We start from the raw sequence: 16,913 nt of genomic DNA on the forward strand, positions 1-16,913 counted from the left end.
GGGTACAGTGAACTAGAGTGGCAGCACAACACCACAGTAGTGATGGTGGTGGTACAGTGAACTAGAGTGGCAGCACACACAACAGTAGTGATGGTGGTGGTACAGTGAACTAGAGTGGCAGCACAACACCACAGTAGTGATGGTGGTGGTACAGTGAACTAGAGTGGCAGCACAACACCACAGTAGTGATGGTGGTGGTACAGTGAACTAGAGTGCAGCACACACCACAGTAGTGATGGTGGTGGTACAGTGAACTAGAGTGGCAGCACAACACCACAGTAGTGATGGTGGTGGTACAGTGAACTAGAGTGGCAGCACAACACCACTGTAGTGATGGTGGTGGTACAGTGAACAAGAGTGGCAGCACAACACCACAGTAGTGATGATGGTGGTACAGTGAACTAGAGTGGCAGCACAACACCACAGTAGTGATGATGGTGGTACAGTGAACTAGAGTGGCAGCACAACACCACTGTAGTGATGGTGGTGGTACAGTGAACAAGAGTGGCAGCACAACACCACAGTAGTGATGATGGTGGTACAGTGAACTAGAGTGGCAGCACAACACCACTGTAGTGATGGTGGTGGTACAGTGAACAAGAGTGGCAGCACAACACCACAGTAGTGATGATGGTGGTACAGTGAACTAGAGTGGCAGCACAACACCACAGTAGTGATGATGGTGGTACAGTGAACTAGAGTGGCCAGCACAACACCACAGTAGTGATGGTGGTGGTACAGTGAACAAGAGTGGCAGCACAACACCACAGTAGTGATGATGGTGGTACAGTGAACTAGAGTGGCAGCACAACACCACTGTAGTGATGGTGGTGGTACAGTGAACTAGAGTGGCAGCACAACACCACAGTAGTGATGGTGGTGGTACAGTGAACTAGAGTGGCAGCACAATACCACAGTAGTGATGGTGGTGGTACAGTGAACTAGAGTGGCAGCACAACACCACAGTAGTGATGATGGTGGTACAGTGAACTAGAGTGGCAGCACAACACCACAGTAGTGATGGTACAGTGAACTAGAGTGGCAGCACAACACCACAGTAGTGATGGTGATGGTACAGTGAACCAGAGTGGCAGTACAGCACCACAGTAGTGGTGGTACAGTGAACTAGAGTGGCAGCACAACACCACAGTAGTGGTGATAGTGAACTAGAGTGGCAGCACAACACCACAGTAGTGATGGTGATGGTACAGTGAACTAGAGTGGCAGCACAACACCACAGTAGTGATGGTGGTGGTACAGTGAACTAGAGTGGCAGCACAACACACAGTAGTGATGGTGGTGGTACAGTGAACTAGAGTGGCAGCACAACACCACAGTAGTGATGGTGGTGGTACAGTGAACTAGAGTGGCAACACAACACCACAGTAGTGATGGTGGTGGTACAGTGAACTAGAGTGGCACACACCACAGTCACCACAGTCACCTCCGTAATGTCACTGTGGTTGACTGCTGCCCTCACCACATCCAGGCCGCTCACCACATCACCGAAGACATTTGGCCACTGGTAAACCTGGTCGTCCCTGGTGGTGATGATGAACTGGGCACTCGTGGGACTCTCCGACACCCACCAGCACGACACAGCTCCTGCCCGGCCTGACCTCCGGTACTGCCCCTGGAGGTCAGGCAGCAGTCGAGCTCCTCCCTTACCATCATTACTCTCGTAGTCTCCGCCCGCCACCCACTCCCCGACTGACCCTTGCCCCACACCCGCAACAGTTTAGTGTTGCGGTAGGTGTGGCCCCGCTGGCCCGTACACAACAACACAAACTGTCTGGCCAGCGGAGTGTCAGGGGTCAGCCGGATGGTGACCCGCCCTCTTGTTGACCCCGCCCACCCGAGGTCAAGGAACGCCAGGGTGCAGGAGGGCTCCAGCACGCCCACAACCTCACTCTCCTGCAGAAAATGAAATAAATCATGCTGATAACTGTACAACAAAATGTTATCATATTAGTTATCATAACTCAGTAAATCAGTAATGTCAGTAAGACTAGTGGGTGTAATAAAGTAACCTGGAGGGTGTGAGCGTCGGCGGGCGTAGGCTGACGCAGGAGTGAGTGGAGTACAGCTGTCCGTCTTGTAGAGTTTATCCTGGCGGAGCGGCGGCCATCTTGGTCTTCCTGGACGGCCAACACCCGGCCAGCCTCCACCAGCCTCTTGACGGGCTTCCTCTTCCTGCGGAGGTCCTCAACCTGTGGACAGTGTCAGCCCCATTATCACCTGTGGTCAGTGTCAGCCCCATTATCACCTGTGGTCAGTGTCAGCCCCATTATCACCTGTGGTCAGCGTCAGCCCCATTATCACCTGTGGACAGTGTCAGCCCCATTACCACCAGTGGGCAGAGTCAGCCCCATTATCACCTGTGGTCAGTGTCAGCCCCATTATCACCTGTGGTCAGTGTCAGCCCCATTATCACCTGTGGTCAGTGACAGCCTCATTATGCTGGACCTGTAGCTCCAGCACCCCCCCTCCTGGCAGGGGGGCTGGTGCTGGACATGTAGCTCCAGCTCGCCCCCTCAACTGGAAGGGGGTTGTGGTGGACCTGTAACTTTAGCCCCCTCTACTGGCAGGGGGGTTGGTGCTGAACCTGTAGCTCCAGCCCCTCTACTGTCAAGGAGATGGTGCTGGACCAATAGCTCCAGCCCCTCTACTCTCAGGGGGTTGATGCTGGACCTGTATCTCCAGCCACCTCTACTGGCAGGGGGTTGATGCTGAACCTGTAGCTCCAGCCCCCTCTTTACAGGCAGGGGGGTGGGATGGTCCTGGACCTGTAGATCCAGCCCCCTCGTCTGGCAGGAGGTTGGTGCTGTAGCTTTAGCTCCAGCCCTCCTCTACTGGCAGGGGGGGGGGGTGGTCCTGCACCTGTAACTCAAGCACTCCTCTACTGGCAGGGGGTTGGCCCTGGATCTGTAGCTCCAGCCCCCCTCTACTGGCAGGGGGTTGGTGCTGGACCTGTAGCTCCAGCCCCCCCTCTACTGGCAGGGGGTTGGCACTGGACCTGTAGCTCCACCCCCCTCTACTGGCAGGGGGTTGGCCCTGAATCTGTAACTCCAGCCCCCTCTACTGGCAGGGGTTGGTGCTGGACCTGTAGCTCCAGCCCCCCCTCTACTGGCAGGGGGTTGGTGCTGGACCTGTAGCTCCAGCCCCCCCTATCTACTGGCAGGGGGTTGGTGCTGAACCTGTAGCTCCAGCCCCCTCTACTGGCAGGGGGTTGGTGCTTGACCTGCAGCTCCAGCCTCTTCTATTGGCAGGGGGATGGTGCTGGACCTGTAGCCCCTGCCCCCCTCTACTGGCAGGGGGTTGATGCTGGACCTATAGCTCAAGCCCCCTCTCTACTGGCAGGGGGTTGGTGCTGGACCTGTAGCTCCAGGCCCCCTCTCCTGGCAGGGGTTCCTGCTAGACCTGTAGCTCTAGCCCCCCCCCCCCACCTCTACTGGCCGGGGGTTGGAGATGGACCTGTAGCTCCAGCCATCCTCTATAGCCAGGGGGTTGGCCCTGAATCTGTAGCTCCACTCCGCCCTCTAATGACAGGGGGTTGGTTCAGGACACGTAGCTCTAGCCCCCTCTACGGGAAGGGTGGGGTTGGTCCTGAACTTGTAACTCCAACCCCCACTACTGGCAGGGGGATGGTGCTGGACCTGAAGCTCCAGCCCCCTTCTACTGGCAGGGGGTTGGTGCTGGACCTGTAACTCCAGCCCCCCCTCTAATAGGAGGGGGGTTGGTGCTGAACCTGTAGCTCCAGGCCCCCTCTACTGGTAGGGGGTCGGTGCTGGACCTGTAGCTCCAGCCCCCCTCAACTGGCAGGGGGTTGGTGCTTGACCTGCAGCTCCAGCCTCCTCTACTGGCAGGGGTTGATGCTGGACCTGTAGCTCTAGCTCCCCTCTACTGGCAGAGGGGTGGTGCTGGACCTATAGCTCCAGCCCCCCCTCTACTGCAGGAGGTTTGGCCTGGACCTGTAGCTCCAGCCTTCCCTCTACTGGCAGGAGGTTGGCCCTGGACCTGTATCTCCTGCCCCCTCTACTGGCAGGAGGTTGGCGCTGGACCTGTAGCTCCAGCCTCCTCTACTGGCAGGGGTTGGTGCTGGACCTGTAAGCTCCAGCCCCCTTCAACTGGCAGGGGTTTGGTGCTGCACCTGTAGCTCCAGCCCCCCTCTACTGGCAGCGGGTTGGTGCTGGACCTGTAACTCCAGCCCCCGCCCCTCTACTGGCAGGGGGTTGGTGCTGGACCTGTAGCTCCAGCCACCCCTCTACTGGCAGGGGGTTGGCCTGAATCTGTAGCTCTAGCCTCTCTACTGGCAGGGGGTTGGTGCTGGACCTGTAGCTCTAGCCCCCCTCTACTGGCAGGGGGTTGGTGGCTGGACCTGTATCTGCAGCCCCCTCTACGGGCAGGGTGGGGTTGGTCCTGGACCTGTAACTCAGCCCCCTCTTCTGGCAGGGGTTGATGCTGGACCTGTAGCTCTAGCCCCCCCTCTACTGGCAGGGGGTTGGTGCTGACCTGTAGCTCTAGCCCCCCCTCTACTGGCAGGGGGTTGGTGCTGGACCTGTAGCTGCAGCCCCTCTACGGGCAGGTGGGGTTGGTCCTGGACATGTAACTCCAGCCCCCTCTACTTGGCAGGGGGTTGGTGCTAGACCTGTAGCTCCAGCCACACTCTACTGGCAAGGGGTTGGCCCTGAATCTGTAGCTCCAGCCCTCTCTACTGGCAGGGGGTTGATGCTGGACCTGTAGCTGCAGCCCCCTCTACGGGCAGGGGGTTGGTCCTGAACCTGTAACTCCAGCCCTTCTCTGCTGGCAGGGGGTTGGTGCTAGACCTGTAACTCCAGCCCCCCTCTACTGGCAGGAGGTTGGTGCTGGGACCTGTAGCTCCAGCCCCCTCTACTGGCAGGGGGGTAGGTGCTGCACCTGTAGCTCCAGCCCCCCCCCTCTACTGGGAGGGGGTTGGTGCTTGACGTGTAGCTCCAGCCCCCCTCTACTGGCTGGGGGTTAGTGCTGGACCTTTAGCTCCAGACCCACACTACTGGCAAAGAGTGGGTGCTGGACCTGTAGTTCCAGCCCCCTCTACTGGCAGGGGGTTGGTGCTGCACCTGTAGCTCCAGCCCCCCTCTACTGGCAGGGGGTTGGTGTGGGATCTGTAGCTCCAGCCCCCTCTACTGCAAGATGGGGGGGGGGGGTGGTGCTGACCTGTAGCTGCAGCCCCACACTACTGGCAAACGGTGGTGCTGGACCTGTAGCTCCAGCCCCTTTTTGCTGGCAGGGGATTGGTCCTGGACTGAAGCTCCAGCCCCCTCTACTGGCAGGGGGGGGGGGTTGATGCTGGACCTGCAGCTCCAGCCCCCCTCTACTGGCAGGGGATTGGTGTTGTACCTGTAGCTCCAGCCCCCCTCTACTGGCAAGGGGTGGGTGCTGGACGTGTAGCTCCAGCCCCCCTCCACTGGCAGGAGGTTGGCCCTGGACCTGTAGCTCCAGCCTTCCCTCTACTGGCAGGGGGTTGTGCTGGACCTATAGCTCCAGCCCCCCTCTACTGGCAGGAGGTTGGTGCTGGACCTGTAGCTCCAGCCCCTCTACTGGCAGGGGCTTGGTGCAGGCTAGTAGTTCCAACCCCCCTCTACTGGCAGGGGGTTGGGTGCTGGACCTGTAGCTCCAGCCTTCCCTCTACTGGCAGGGGGTTGGTGCTGGACCTATAGCTCCAGCCCCCCTCTCTACTGGCAGGAAGTTGGCCCTGGACCTGTAGCTCCAGCCCCCCCTCTACTGGCAGAGGGGTGTGCTGGACCTGTAGCTCCAGCCCCCCTCTACTGGAAGGGGGTTGGCCCTGGACCTGTAGCTCCAGCCCCTCTCTACTGGCAGGGGGTTGGCGCTGACCTGTAGCTCCAGCCCTCCTCTACTGGCAGGGGGTTGGTGCTGGACCTGTAGCTCCAGCCCCCCTCTACTGGCAGGGGTTTGGTGCTGGACCTGTAGCTCCAGCCCCCCTCTACTGGCAGCGGGTTGGTGCTGGACCTAAAGCTCAAGCCCCTCTCTACTGGCAGAGGGGTGGTGCTAGACCTGTAGCTCCAGCCCCCCCCCCTCTACTGGCAGGGGGTTGGTGCTGGACCTGTAGCTCCAGCACCCCTCTACTGGCAGGAGGTTGGCCCTGGACCTGTAGCTCCAGCCCCCCTCTACTGGCAGGGGTTGGCGCTGGACCTGTAGCTCCAGCCCCCCCTCTACTGGCAGCGGGTTGGTGCTGGACCTAAAGCTCAAGCCCCCCTCTACTGGCAGAGGGGTGGTGCTGGACCTGTAGCTCCAGCCCCCCCCCCTCTACTGGCAGGGGATTGGTGCTGGACCTGAAGCTCCAGGACCCCTTCTACTGGCAGATTGTTGGTGCTGGACCTGTAGTTCCAACCCCCCTCTATTGGCAGGGGGTTGGTGCTGGACCTGTAGCTCCAGCCCCCCTCTACTGGAAGAGGGTTGGTGCTGGACCTGTAGCTCCAGCCCCCCTCTACTGGAAGAGGGTTGGTGCTGGACCTGTAGCTCCAGCCCCCCTCTACTGGAAGAGGGTTGGTGCTGACCTGTAGCTCCAGCCCCCCTCTACTGGCAGGGGGTTAGTGCTGGACCTGTAGCTCCAGCCCCCCTTCTACTGGCAGGGGGTTGGTGCTGGATCTGTTGCTCCAGCCCCCCCCCCTTTACTGGGAGGGGGTTGGTGCTTGACGTGTAGGTCCACCCCACCTCTACTGGCAGGGGGTTGGTGCTGGACCTGTAGCTTCAGCCCCCCTCTACTGGCAGGGGGTAGGTGCTGGACCTGTAACTCCAGCGCCCTCTACTGGCAGGGGGTAGGTGCTGGACCTGTAACTCCAGCCCCCCTCTACTGGCAGGGGGTTGGTGCTGTCCAGCCCCCCCTCTACTGGGAGGGGGTTGATGCTGGACCTGTAGCTCCAGCCCCCCTCTACTGGCAGGGGGGTTGGTGCTGGACCTGTAGCTCCAGCCCCCCTCTACTGGCTGGGGGTTGGTACTGGACCTGTAGCTCCAGCCCATCTCTACTGGCAGGGGGTTGGCCCTGGACCTGTTGATCCAGCCTTCCCTCTACTGGCAGGGGTTGGTGCTGGACCTGTAGCTCCAGCCCCCTCTACTGGCAGGAGGTTGGCCTTGGACCTGTAGCTCCAGCCTTCCATCTATTGGCAGGTGGTTGGTGCTGGACCTGTAGCTCCAGCCCCTCTCTACTGGCAGAGGGGTGGTGCTGGACCTGTAGCTCAAGTCCCCCCTCTACTGGCAGGGGGTTGGCGCTGGACCTGTAGCTCCAGCCCTCCTCTACTGGCAGGGGGTTGGTGCTGGACCTGTAGCTCCAGCCCCCTCTACTGGCATGAGGTTGGTGCTGGACCTGAAGCTCCAGCCTCTACTGCAGGGGTTTGGTGCTGGACCTGTAGCTCCAGCCACCCCTCTACTGGCAGGAGGTTGGTGCTGGACCTGTAGCTCCAGCCCCCCTCCTACTGGCAGGGGTTGGTGCTGGATCTGTAGCTCCAGCCCCCCCCCCTCTACTGGGAGGGGGTTGGTGTTTGATGTGTAGCACCCGGCTCCCCTCAACTGGCAGGGGGTTGGTGCTGGACCTGTAGCTCCAGACTCCTCTACTGGCAAGGGGTGGGGTGCTGGACCTGTAGTTCCAGCCCCCCTCTACTGGCAGGGGGTTGGTGCTGCACCTGTAGCTCCAGCCCCCCCCCCTCTCCTCGCAGGGGGTTGGTGTTGGACTTGTAGCCCAAGCCCTGCTCTATTGGCAGGGGGTTGGTGCTGGACCTGTAGCTACAGCCCCACACTACTGGCAAGGGTGGGTGCTGGACCTGTAGTTCCAGCCCCCCATCTACTGGCAGGGGGTTGGTGCTGCACCTGTAGCTCCAGCCCCCCTCTACTGGCAGGGGGGTTGGTGTTGGACTTGTAGCTCCAGACCCCTCTACTGGCAGGGGGTTGGTGCGGGATCTGTAGCTCCAGCCCCTCTACTGGCAGGATGGGGGGGGGGGGGTGCTGGACCTGTAGCTCCAGCCCTCCTCTACTTGCAGGGGGTTGGTGTTGGACTTGTAGCTCCAGCCCCACACTACTGGCAAGGGGTTGGTGTTGGACCAGTAGCTCCAGCTATCCTTCTACTGGCCGGGGTTGGTGCTGGACCTGTAGCTTCAGCTATCCTTCTACTAGCCGGGGGTTCGTGCTGGACCTATAGTTCCTGCCCCTCTTCTACTGGCAGGGGTCGATGCAGGACCAGTAGCTCCAGCCCCCTTTACTGGCAGGGGGTTGGTGTTGTACCTGTACCTCCAGCCCCCCTCTACTGGCTGGGGGATGGTGCTGGACCTGTAGCTCCAGCCCCCCCCCCTCTACTGGCAGGGGGTTGGTGCTGGACCTGTAGCTCCAGCCCCCCACCTCTACTGGCAGGAGATTGGTGCTGGACCTGTAGCTCCAGCCCCACTCTACTGACAGGGGGATGGTGCTGGACCTGTAGATCCAGCCCCACTCTACTGACAGGGGGATGGTGCTGGACCTGTAGCTCCAGCCCCCCCCCCTCTACTGGCAGGGGATTGGTGCTGGACCTGTAGCTCCAGCCCCCACTCTAATGACAGGGGGATGGTGCTGGACCTGTAGCTCCAGCCCCCCCCCTCTACTGGCAGGGGGTTGGTGCTTGACCTGCAGCTCCAGCCTTTTCTATTGGCAGGGGGATGGTGCTGGACCTGTAGCCCCAGCCCCCCTCTACTGGCAGGGGGTTGATGCTGGACCTATAGCTCAAGCCCCCTCTCTACTGGCAGGGGGTTGGTGCTGGACCTGTAGCTCCAGCAGGGGGTTCCTGCTAGACCTGAAGCTCTAGGCCCCCCCCCCCCCACCTCTACTGGCAGGGGTTGGAGATGGACCTGTAGCTCCAGCCATCCTCTATAGCCAGGGGGTTGGCCCTGAATCTGTAGCTCCAGCCCCCTCTACTGGCATGGGTTGATGCTGGACCTGTAGCTCTAGCCCCGCCTTTTACTGGCAGGGGGTTGGTGCTGGACCTGTAGCTGCAGCCCCCTCTACGGGCAGGGTGGGTAGGTCCTGAACCTGTAACTCCAACCCCCCTCTACTGGCAGGGAGATGGTGCTGGACCTGTAGCACCAGCCCCCTTCTACTGGCAGGGGGTTGGTGCTGGACCTGTAACTCCAGCCCTCCTCTACTAGGAGGGGGGGTTGGTGCTGGAACTGTAGCTCCAGCCCCCCTCTACTGGCAGGGGGTTGTTGCTGCACCTGTAGCTCCAGCTCCCCTCTACTGGCAGGGAGTTGGCGCTGGATCTGTAGCTCCAGCCCCCCTCTACTGGCAGGAGGTTGGTGCTGAACCTGCAGTTCCTTCCCCCCCTCTACTGGCAGGGGGTTGGCCCTGAATCTGTAACTCCAGCCCCCCTCTACTGGCAGGAGGTTGGTGCTGGACCTGTAGATCCAGACCTCCTCTACTGGCAGGGGGTTGATGCTGGACCACTAGCTCCAGCCCCCCTCTACTGCAGGGGGGATGGTGCTGTACCTGTAGCTCCAGACTCCTCTACTGGCAAGGGGTGGGTGCTGGACCTGTAGTTCCAGCCCCCTCTACTGGCAGGGGGTTGGTGCTGCACCTGTAGCTCCAGCCCCCCCCTCTCCTCGCAGGGGGTTGGTGTTGGACTTGTAGCCCCAGCCCTGCTCTATTGGCAGGGGGTTGGTGCTGGACCTGTATTTCCAGCCCCCCCTCTACTGGCAGGGGGTTGGTGCTGCACCTGTAGCTCCAGCCCCCCCTCTACTGGCAGGGGGGTTGGTGTTGGACTTGTAGCTCCAGACCCTCTACTGGCAGGGGGTTGGTGCGGGATCTGTAGCTCCAGCCCCCTCTACTGGCAGGATGGGGGGGGGGGTGCTGACCTGTAGCTCCAGCCCTCCTCTACTTGCAGGGGGTTGGTGTTGGACTTGTAGCTCCAGCCCCACACTACTGGCAAGGGGTTGGTGCTGGACCAGTAGCTCCAGCTATCCTTCTACTGGCCGGGGGTTGGTGCTGGACCTGTAGCTTCAGCTATCCTTCTACTGGCCGGGGGTTCGTGCTGGACCTATAGTTCCTGCCCCTCTTCTACTGGCAGGGGGTCGATGCAGGACCAGTAGCTCCAGCCCCCCTTTACTGGCAGGGGGTTCGTGTTGTACCTGTACCTCCAGCCCCCCTCTACTGGCCGGGGGATGGTGCTGGACCTGTAGCTCCAGCCCCCCCCCCCTCTACTGGCAGGGGGTTGGTGCTGGACCTGTAGCTCCAGCCCCCCCTCTACTGGCAGGAGATTGGTGCTGGACCTGTAGCTGCAGCCCCCTCTACGGGCAGGGTGGGTAGGTCCTGAACCTGTAACTCCAACCCTCCTCTACTGGCAGGGAGATTGGTGCTGGACCTGTAGCACCAGCCCCCTTCTACTGGCAGGGGGTTGGTGCTGGACCTGTAACTCCAGCCCTCCTCTACTAGGAGGGGGGTTGGTGCTGGAACTGTAGCTCCAGCCCCCCTCTACTGGCAGGGGTTGTTGCTGCACCTGTAGCTCCAGCTCCCCTCTACTGGCAGGGGAGTTGGCGCTGGATCTGTAGCTCCAGCCCCCCTCTACTGGCAGGAGGTTGGTGCTGAACCTGCAGTTCCTTCCCCTCCTCTACTGGCAGGGGGTTGGCCCTGAATCTGTAGCTCCAGCCCCCCTCTACTGCAGGAGGTTGGTGCTGGACCTGTAGATCCAGACCTCCTCTACTGGCAGGGGGTTGATGCTGGACCTATAGCTCCAGCCCCCCTCTACTGGCAGGGGGGATGTGCTGTACCTGTAGCTCCAGACTCCTCTACTGGCAAGGGGTGGGTGCTGGACCTGTAGTTTCAGCCCCCCTCTACTGGCAGGGGGTTGGTGCTGCACCTGTAGCTCCAGCCCCCCCCCCCCTCTCCTCGCAGGGGGTTTGTGTTGGACTTGTAGCCCCAGCCCTGCTCTATTGGCAGGGGTTTGGTGCTGGACCTGTAGATCCAGACCTCCTCTACTGGCAGGGGGTTGATGCTGGACCTATAGCTCCAGCCCCCCTCTACTGGCAGGGGGGATGGTGCTGAACCTGTAGCTCCAGCCCCCCTCTATTGGCATGGGGTTGATCCTGGACCTGTAGCTCCAGCCCCCGTCTACTAGCAGGGGGTTGGTGCTGGACCTGTAGCTCTAGCTCCCCTCTACTGGCAGGGGGTTGGCCCTGAATCTGTAGCTCCAGCCCTCTCTACTGGCAGGGGTTGGTGCTGGACCTGTAGCTCTAGCCCCCCCTCTACTGGCAGGGGGTTGGTGCTGGACCTGTAGTTGCAGCCCTCTCTTCGGGCAGGGTGGGGTTGGTCCTGGACCTGTAACTCCAGCCCCCCTCTACTGGCAGGGGGTTGGTGCTAGACCTGTAGCTCCAGCCACACTCTACTGGCAGGGGGTTGGCCCTGAATCTGTAGCTCCAGCCCTCTCTACTGGCAGGGGGTTGGTGCTGGACCTGTAGCTCCAGCCCCCTCTACTGGCAGGGGGTTGGTGCTGGACCTGTAGCTCCAGTCCGCCTCTACTGGCAGGGGGTTGGGTGCTGGACCTGTAGCTCCAGTACCCTCTACTGGTAGAGGGTTGGTGCTGGACCTGTAGCTCAAGCCCCCTTCTACTGGAAGAGGGTTGGTGCTGGATCTATAGCTCCAGCCCCCCTCTACTGGCAGGGGGTAGGTGCTGCACCTGTAGCTCCAGCCCCTCCCCCCCCCTCTACTGGCAGGAGGTTGATGCTGGACCTGTAGATCCAGCCCCCCTTTACTGGCAGGGGGGGGGGGTGGTCCTGCATCTGTAGCTAAAGCACTCCTCTACTGGCAGGGGGTTGGCCCTCGATCTGTAGCTCCAGCCCCCCTCTACTGGCAGGGGGTTGATGCTGGATCTATAGCTCAAGCCCGCTCTCTACTGGCAGGGGGTTGGTGCTGGATCTGTAGCTCCAAGCCCCTCTCCAGGCAGGGGGTTCCTGCTTGACCTGAAGCTCTAGGCCCCCCCCCCACCTCCACTGGCAGGGGGTTGGTGCTGGACCTTTAGCTCCAGCCTTAATCTACTGGCAGGGGGTTGGCCCTGAATCTGTAGCTCCAGCCCCCTCTACTGGCAGGGGGTTGGCCCTTAATCTGTAGCTCCAGCCCCCTCTAATGGCAGGGGGTTGATGCTGGACCTGTAGCTCTAGCCGCGCCTTTTACAGGCAGCGGGTTGGTGCTGGACCTGTAGCTGCAGCCCCCACTACGGGCAGGGTGGGGTTGTCCTGAACCTGTAACTCCAACCCCCCTCTATTGGCAGGGGGATGGTGCTGGACCTGTAGCTCCAGCCCCCTTCTACTAACAGGGGGTTGGTGCTGGACCTGTAACTCCAGCCCCCCTCAACTAGGAGGGGGGTTGGTGCTGGAACTGTAGCTCCCAGCCCCCCTCTACTGGCAGGGGGTTGGATCTGAACCTGTAGCTCCCGCCCCCCTCTACTGGCAGGGGTTTTTGGTGCTGGACATGTAGCTCCAGCCCCCCTCTACTGACAGGAGGTTGGTGCTGGACCTCTAGATCCAGCCCCCCTCTACTGGCAGGGTGTTGGTGCTTGACCTGTAGCTCCAGCCCCCCCTCTACTGGCAGGAGGTTGGTGCTGGACCTGTAGCTCTAGCCCCCCCCCTCTACTGGCAGGGGGTTGGTGTAGCTGCCCTGTAGGTGCAGCCCCCTCTACGGGCAGGGTGGGGTTGGTCCTGGACCTGTAACTCCAGCCCCCCCTCTACTGGCAGGGGGTTGGTGCTGGACCTGTAGCTCCAGCCCTCCTCTACTGGCAGGGGGTTGATGCTGGACCTATAGCTCCAGCCCCCCTCTACTGGCAGGGGGATGGTGCTGGACCTGTAGCTCCAGCCCCCCTCTATTGGCATGGGGTTGGTCCTGGACCTGTAGGCTCCAGCCCCCCTCTACTAGCAGGGGGTTGGTGCTGGACCTGTAGCTCTAGCTCCCCTCTACTGGCAGGGGGGTAGGTGCTGGACCTGTAGCGGCAGCCCCCTCTACGGGCAGGGTGGGGTTGGTCCTGAACCTGTAACTCCAGCCCCCTCTATTGGCAGGGGGTTGGTGATAGACCTGTAGCTCCAGCCACACTCTAATGGCAGGGGGTTGGTGCTGGACCTGTAGCTCCAGCCCCCGTCTACTGGCAGGGGGTTGGTGCTGGACCTGTAGTTCCAGACCTCCCCCCCCTTTAGTGGCAGGGGGTTGGTGCTGGACCTGAAACTCCAGCCCCCCCTCTACTGGAAGGAGGTTGGTTCTGGACCTGTAGCTCCAGTCCCCTTCTACTGGCAGGGGGTTGGTGCTGGACCTGTAGCTCCAGCCCCCCCTCTACTGGCAGGGGATTGGTGCTGGACCTGCAGCTCCAGCACCCCCCCCCCTTACTGGCAGGGGGTTAGTGTTGGATGTGTTTGACCCAGCCCCCCTCTACTGGCAGGGGATGCTGCTGGACCTGTAGCTCCAGCCCCCCTCTACTGGCAGGGGGTTGGTGCTGGACCTGTAGCTCCAGCCCCTCCTCTACTGGAATGGGGTTGGTTCTGGACCTGTAGCTCTAGTCCCCTTCTACTGGCAGGGGGTTGGTGCTGGACCTGTAGCTCCAGCCCCCCTCTAACCGCGGGGGTTGGGGCTGGCCTTATAGCTCCAGCCCTCCTCTACTGGCAGGGGGTTGATGCTGGACCTATAGCTCAAGCCCCTCTCTACTGGCAAGGGGTTGGTGCTGGACCTGTAGCTCCAGGCCCCTCTCCAGGCAGGGGGTTCCTGCTAGACCTGAAGCTCTAGGCCCCCCCCCCCACCTCTACTGGCAGGGGGTTGGAGATGGACCTGTAGCTCCAGCCATCCTCTATAGCCAGGGGGTTGGCCCTGAATCTGTAGCTCCACTCCGCCTCTACTGGCAGGGGGTTGGTGTTGGACCAGAACACCCCCTCTACTGGCCCTTCTGCCAGTAGAGGGGGCTCAAGCCCCCCTCTACTGGCAGGGGGTTGGCCCTGAATCTGTAGCTCAAGCCCCCTCTACTGGCAGGGGGGTTGATGCTGGACCTGTAGCTCTAAGCCCCGCCTTTTACTGGCAGGGGGTTGGTGCTGGACCTGTAGCTGCAGCCCCCTCTATGGGCAGGGTGGGGTTGGTTCTGAACCTGTAACTCCAAACCCCCTCTACTGGCAGGGGGATGGTGCTGGACCTGTAGCTCAGCCCCCCCTCTACTAAGAGGGGGGTTGGTGCTGGAACTGTAGCTCCAGCCCCCCCTCTACTGGCAGGGGGTTGTGCTGGACCTGTAGCTCCAGGCCCCCTCTACTGGTAGGGGGGTGGTCATGGACCTGTAGGTCCAGCCCCCCCCCCTCCCTCTTCTGGCAAGGGGTTGGTGCTGGACCTGCAGCTCCAGCCCACCCCTCTACTGGCAGGGGGTTGGTGCTGGACCTGTAGCTCCAGCCCCCCCCCCCTCTACTGGCAGGGGGTTGGTGCTGGACCTGTAGCTCCAGCCCCCCCCCCCACTCTACTGGCAGGGGGTTGTGCTTGACCTGCAGCTCCAGCCTCCTCTACAGGAAGGGGGATGGTGCTGGACCTGTAGCTCCAGCCCCCCTCTACTGGCAGGGGGTTGATGCTGGATCTATAGCTCAAGCCCGCTCTCTACTGGCAGGGGGTTGGTGCTGGACCTGTAGCTCCAGGCCCCTCTCCAGGCAGGGGGTTCCTGCTTGACCTGAAGCTCTAGGCCCCCCCACCTCAACTGGCAGGGGGTTGGTGCTGGACCTTTAACTCCAGCCTTCCTCTACTGGCAGGGGGTTGGCCCTGAATCTGTAGCTCCAGCCCCCTCTACTGGCAGGGGGTTGGTGCTGGACCTGTAGTTCCAGACCTCCCCCCCCCCTCTACTGGCCGGGGGTTGGTGCTGGACCTGAAACTCCAGCCTCCTCTACTGGCAGGGGGTTGATGCTGGACCTATAGCTCCAGCCCCCCTCTACTGGCAGGGGGGGTTGGTGTTGACCTATAGCTCCAGCCCCCCACTACAGGCAGGGGGTTGGTGCTGGACCTGTAGCTCCAGCCTCCCCCCTCTACTGGCAGGGGGGTTGGAGCTGGACCTGTAGCTCCAGCCCCCCCCTCTACTGGCAGGGGGTTGGTAGTGGACCTGTAGCTCCAGGCCCCCTCTACTGGCAGGAGGTTGGTGCTGGACCTGTAGCTCCAGCCCCACTCTACTGGCAGGGGGTTGGTGCTGGACCTATAGCTCCAGCCCCCCTCTACTGGCAGGGGGGGTTGGTGTTGGACCTGTAGCTCCAGCCCCCCTCTATTGGCATGGGGTTGGTCCTGGACCTATAGCTCCAGCCCCACTCTACTGGCAGGGGGTAGGTGCTGGACCTGTAGCGGCAGCCCCCTCTACGGGCAGGGTGGGGTTGGTCCTGAACCTGTAACTCCAGCCCCCTTCTATTGGCAGGGGTTGGTGATATACCTGTAGCTCCAGCCACACTCTACTGGCAGGGGGTTGGTGCTGGACCTGTAGCTCCAGCCCCCGTCTACTGGCAGGGGGTTGGTGCTGGACCTGTAGTTCCAGACCTCCCCCCCTTTAGTGGCAGGGGGTTGGTGCTGGACCTGAAACTCCAGCCCCCCCCCCCACTGGAAGGGGGTTGGTTCTGGACCTGTAGCTCCAGTCCCCTTCTACTAGCAGGGGGTTGGTGCTGGACCTGTAGCTCCAGCCCCCCTCTACTGGCAGGGGATTGGTGCTGGACCTGCAGCTCCAGCACCCCCCCACCCTCTACTGGCAGGGGGTTGGTGTTGGATGTGTTGACCCAGCCCCCCTCTAGTGGCAGGGGATGCTGCTGGACCTGTAGCTCCAGCCCCCCTCTACTGGCAGACGGTAGGTGCTGGACCTGTAGGTCCAGCCCCCCTCTACTGGCAGGGGGTTGGTGCTGGACCTGTGGCTCTAGTCCCCTTCTACTGGCAGGGGGTTGGTGCTGGACCTGTAGCTCCAGCCCCCCTCTACTAGCGGGGGGTTGGGGCTGGCCTTATAGCTCCAGCCCTCCTCTACTGGCAGGGGGTTGGTGCTGGACCTGTAGCTCCAGCCCCCTCTACTGGCAGGGGGTTGGTGCTGGACCTGTAGCTCCAGCCCCCCTCTACTGGCAGGGGTTGGTGCTGGACCTGTAGCTCCAGCCCACCTCTACCGGCAGGGGGGGGGGGGTTGGAGCTGGACCTGTAGCTCCAGCCTCCCCCCTCTACAGGCAGGGGGTTGGTGCTGGACCTGTAGCTCCAGCCTCCCCCCTCTACTGGCAGGGGGTTGGAGCTGGAACCTGTAGCTCCAGCCCCCCCCTCTACTGGCAGGGGTTGGTAGTGGACCTGTAGCTCCAGGCCCCCTCCACTGGCAGGAGGTTGGTGCTGGACCTGTAGCTCCAGCCCCACTCTACTGGCAGGGGGTTGGTGCTGGACCTGTCGCTCCAGCCCCCCTCTACTGGCAGGGATTTGGTGCTTCACCTGTAGCTCCACCCCCCCTCTGCTGGCAGGGGGTTGGCCCTGAATCTGTAGCTCTAGCCCCCCTCTACTGGCAGGGGGTTGGTCCTGGACCTGTAGCTCCAGCCTCCCCCCTCTACTGGCAGGGGATTGGTGCTGGACCTGTAGCTCCAGCCCCCTCTACTGGCAGGGGGTTGGTGCTGAACCTGTAGCTTCAGCTCCCTTTTACTGGCAGGGGGTTTGACCCTGGATCTGTAGCGCCAGCCCTCCCCTCTACTGGCAGGGGGTTGGTCCTGGAAATGAAGACTCCAGCCCCCCTCTACCGGCAGAGGGTTGATGCTGGACCTGTAACTCCAGCCCCCTTCTACTGGCAGGGGGATGGTGCTGAACCTGCAGTTCCTTCCCCCTCTCTACTGGCAGAGGGTTGGTGCTGGACCTGTAGCTCTAGCTCCCCTCTACTGGCAGGGGGTTGGCCCCTGAATCTGTAGCTCCAG

At 61.7% G+C, this 16,913-nt stretch overlaps 1 protein-coding gene across 1 annotated transcript in view; it reads right to left on the reverse strand.

Annotated features, from left to right (window-relative positions):
• Positions 1-16,913, reverse strand: part of LOC138371917 (uncharacterized) — a 160,921-nt gene that overhangs the window by 3,135 nt on the left and 140,873 nt on the right. The window contains exons 4-5 of the mRNA XM_069336969.1: positions 1,911-1,914; positions 1,481-1,716 (exon numbers count right to left, since the gene is read on the reverse strand). Coding sequence (XP_069193070.1) covers positions 1,481-1,716; positions 1,911-1,914 — 240 coding nt within the window. The remainder of the gene's footprint in view (positions 1-1,480; positions 1,717-1,910; positions 1,915-16,913) is intronic.

Source organism: Procambarus clarkii, chromosome 37 (genome assembly GCF_040958095.1).
Source record: "Procambarus clarkii isolate CNS0578487 chromosome 37, FALCON_Pclarkii_2.0, whole genome shotgun sequence".
NCBI classification, from domain to species: domain Eukaryota; kingdom Metazoa; phylum Arthropoda; class Malacostraca; order Decapoda; family Cambaridae; genus Procambarus; species Procambarus clarkii.